Raw genomic sequence first — 1,363 nt, 5'->3', positions numbered from 1 at the left:
GTAAAGGTGCCCTCCTCTGCCACCCCCTGGCTCCCACTGTGGAGGTACAGCGCAGTGCCCGACCCAGCACCTACAAAGGCTTCGGCTTTGCGGGAAGCAGGGAGCCCTTTCAGGGCTCTTACCTTAAGCCCCAAGCCCCAAGGAGCTACTTTCCCAGCCCCTTGGACACCTACGTGATGAAGGCAGCCGGTGCCGGCGCAGTGCCATCACTGCCCACCAAACCGGTGGTGCTGCCAAGGGATACTGAGCCACCACGGCGAGCCGGCTACTTGCCGAGCCCACGTTTTGCCTTGCCCCAACGACGCAGCCGTATTCGGCACCTCCTTCACCAGCACAGAGCCGAGCTCCGAGCGGCACCAGGCAGAAAGTCCCCGGCGGCGAGTTACGGCAAGGCAGAACAGCGCTTTCCAACCCGTCTGTGCCCCAGAGAGAGTACCCAGGGGCTCTGGTGAGCTCGCAGAGACGTTTCCCAAAGGAGAAGGGGGCTGGGTGAAACCCAGCCAGGGGGAGCAGGAGCCCCCTTACCCAGGGAAGACCAGCCCGGACCCCCAGGAGACCCCTCCCAGGGGAACAACACATCACGAAAGAAGATGCCTGCAAGGTGAAGGATGCAGCCAAGGAGTTCATCCCCCCTTCTCCATCCGTCTCCTCCCCGGAGGGGCTGAAAGACCCAAGGGATGGCGAGGTTTCTCCCTCTTCCCCACCCATGCCAGTGATCAATAACGTCTTCAGCCTGGCACCTTACCAAGACTACCTGGAGGGGACCAAGAGCTCAGCCCAGGTCCCCTTCTGCGGCGAGCATCTGCAGGGAGACACCCCACCCCAAAACACGGTGGGCAGCCGGGAGCCCGCTGCCCTTGGAGAAGTCTCAGCAATGTCCAGCCTGCTGCTCGCGGGGATGGCAGCCAGCCGGGTGCTGAAAATGGGCAGCGGCGTGGTCCAGCGCCAAGGGGAGGGAAAGCTGTTTCAGAAAGGTCCCCAAAAAGCCAAAGCTTGTGCCCCAAGACCCAGGGTCTCAGGAAGGCAGTCCAGGTGGGGTGGGGAGTGGGGAGCCAGCCCCCGAGGACATGGTGCTGGACCTCAGCTTGAAGAAGAAGCCGGTGAAAACCAGGGAGACTTGGGGACCCATCGGCCGCGCAGAGGGGATGCGGGACAGAGAGGTTGTGAAGGAGGAGGAGAAAGAGGATCCAGACGGGAAGACGGGAGCGGGAGAAGGGGCCAAGCCCCTGATGCTGCCCTTGCTGCTGGAGGTGAGCTCTGGGTACAAGACCAACTTCCAGAGCTCAGCCACCTTCATCTTCAAAAAATACAAGATCCTGCGCTCCCTCCAGCCCAGCACCGTGCCACCCCAGCAGACCAGCGG

General features: G+C 62.6%; 1 protein-coding gene across 1 annotated transcript; it reads left to right on the top strand.

Moving 5' to 3' along the window:
- Window positions 1-44: 44 nt before the first annotated feature.
- LOC104161610 (chromosome unknown open reading frame, human C15orf39) lies at window positions 45-1,340 on the top strand (the record flags this gene model as incomplete). The annotated part of the gene is made up of 3 exons (XM_009700106.1): window positions 45-189; window positions 567-1,032; window positions 1,085-1,340. Coding segments are annotated over 3 exons (867 nt in total), but the record flags the coding sequence as incomplete, so codon positions are not given.
- Window positions 1,341-1,363: the final 23 nt, after the last annotated feature.

This window comes from Cariama cristata, unplaced genomic scaffold (assembly GCF_000690535.1).
Source record: "Cariama cristata isolate BGI_N322 unplaced genomic scaffold, ASM69053v1 scaffold26825, whole genome shotgun sequence".
Lineage (NCBI taxonomy): Eukaryota > Metazoa > Chordata > Aves > Cariamiformes > Cariamidae > Cariama > Cariama cristata.
Note: the sequence above shows the minus strand (reverse complement) of the source record. Positions and strands in the feature narration are given on the sequence as shown.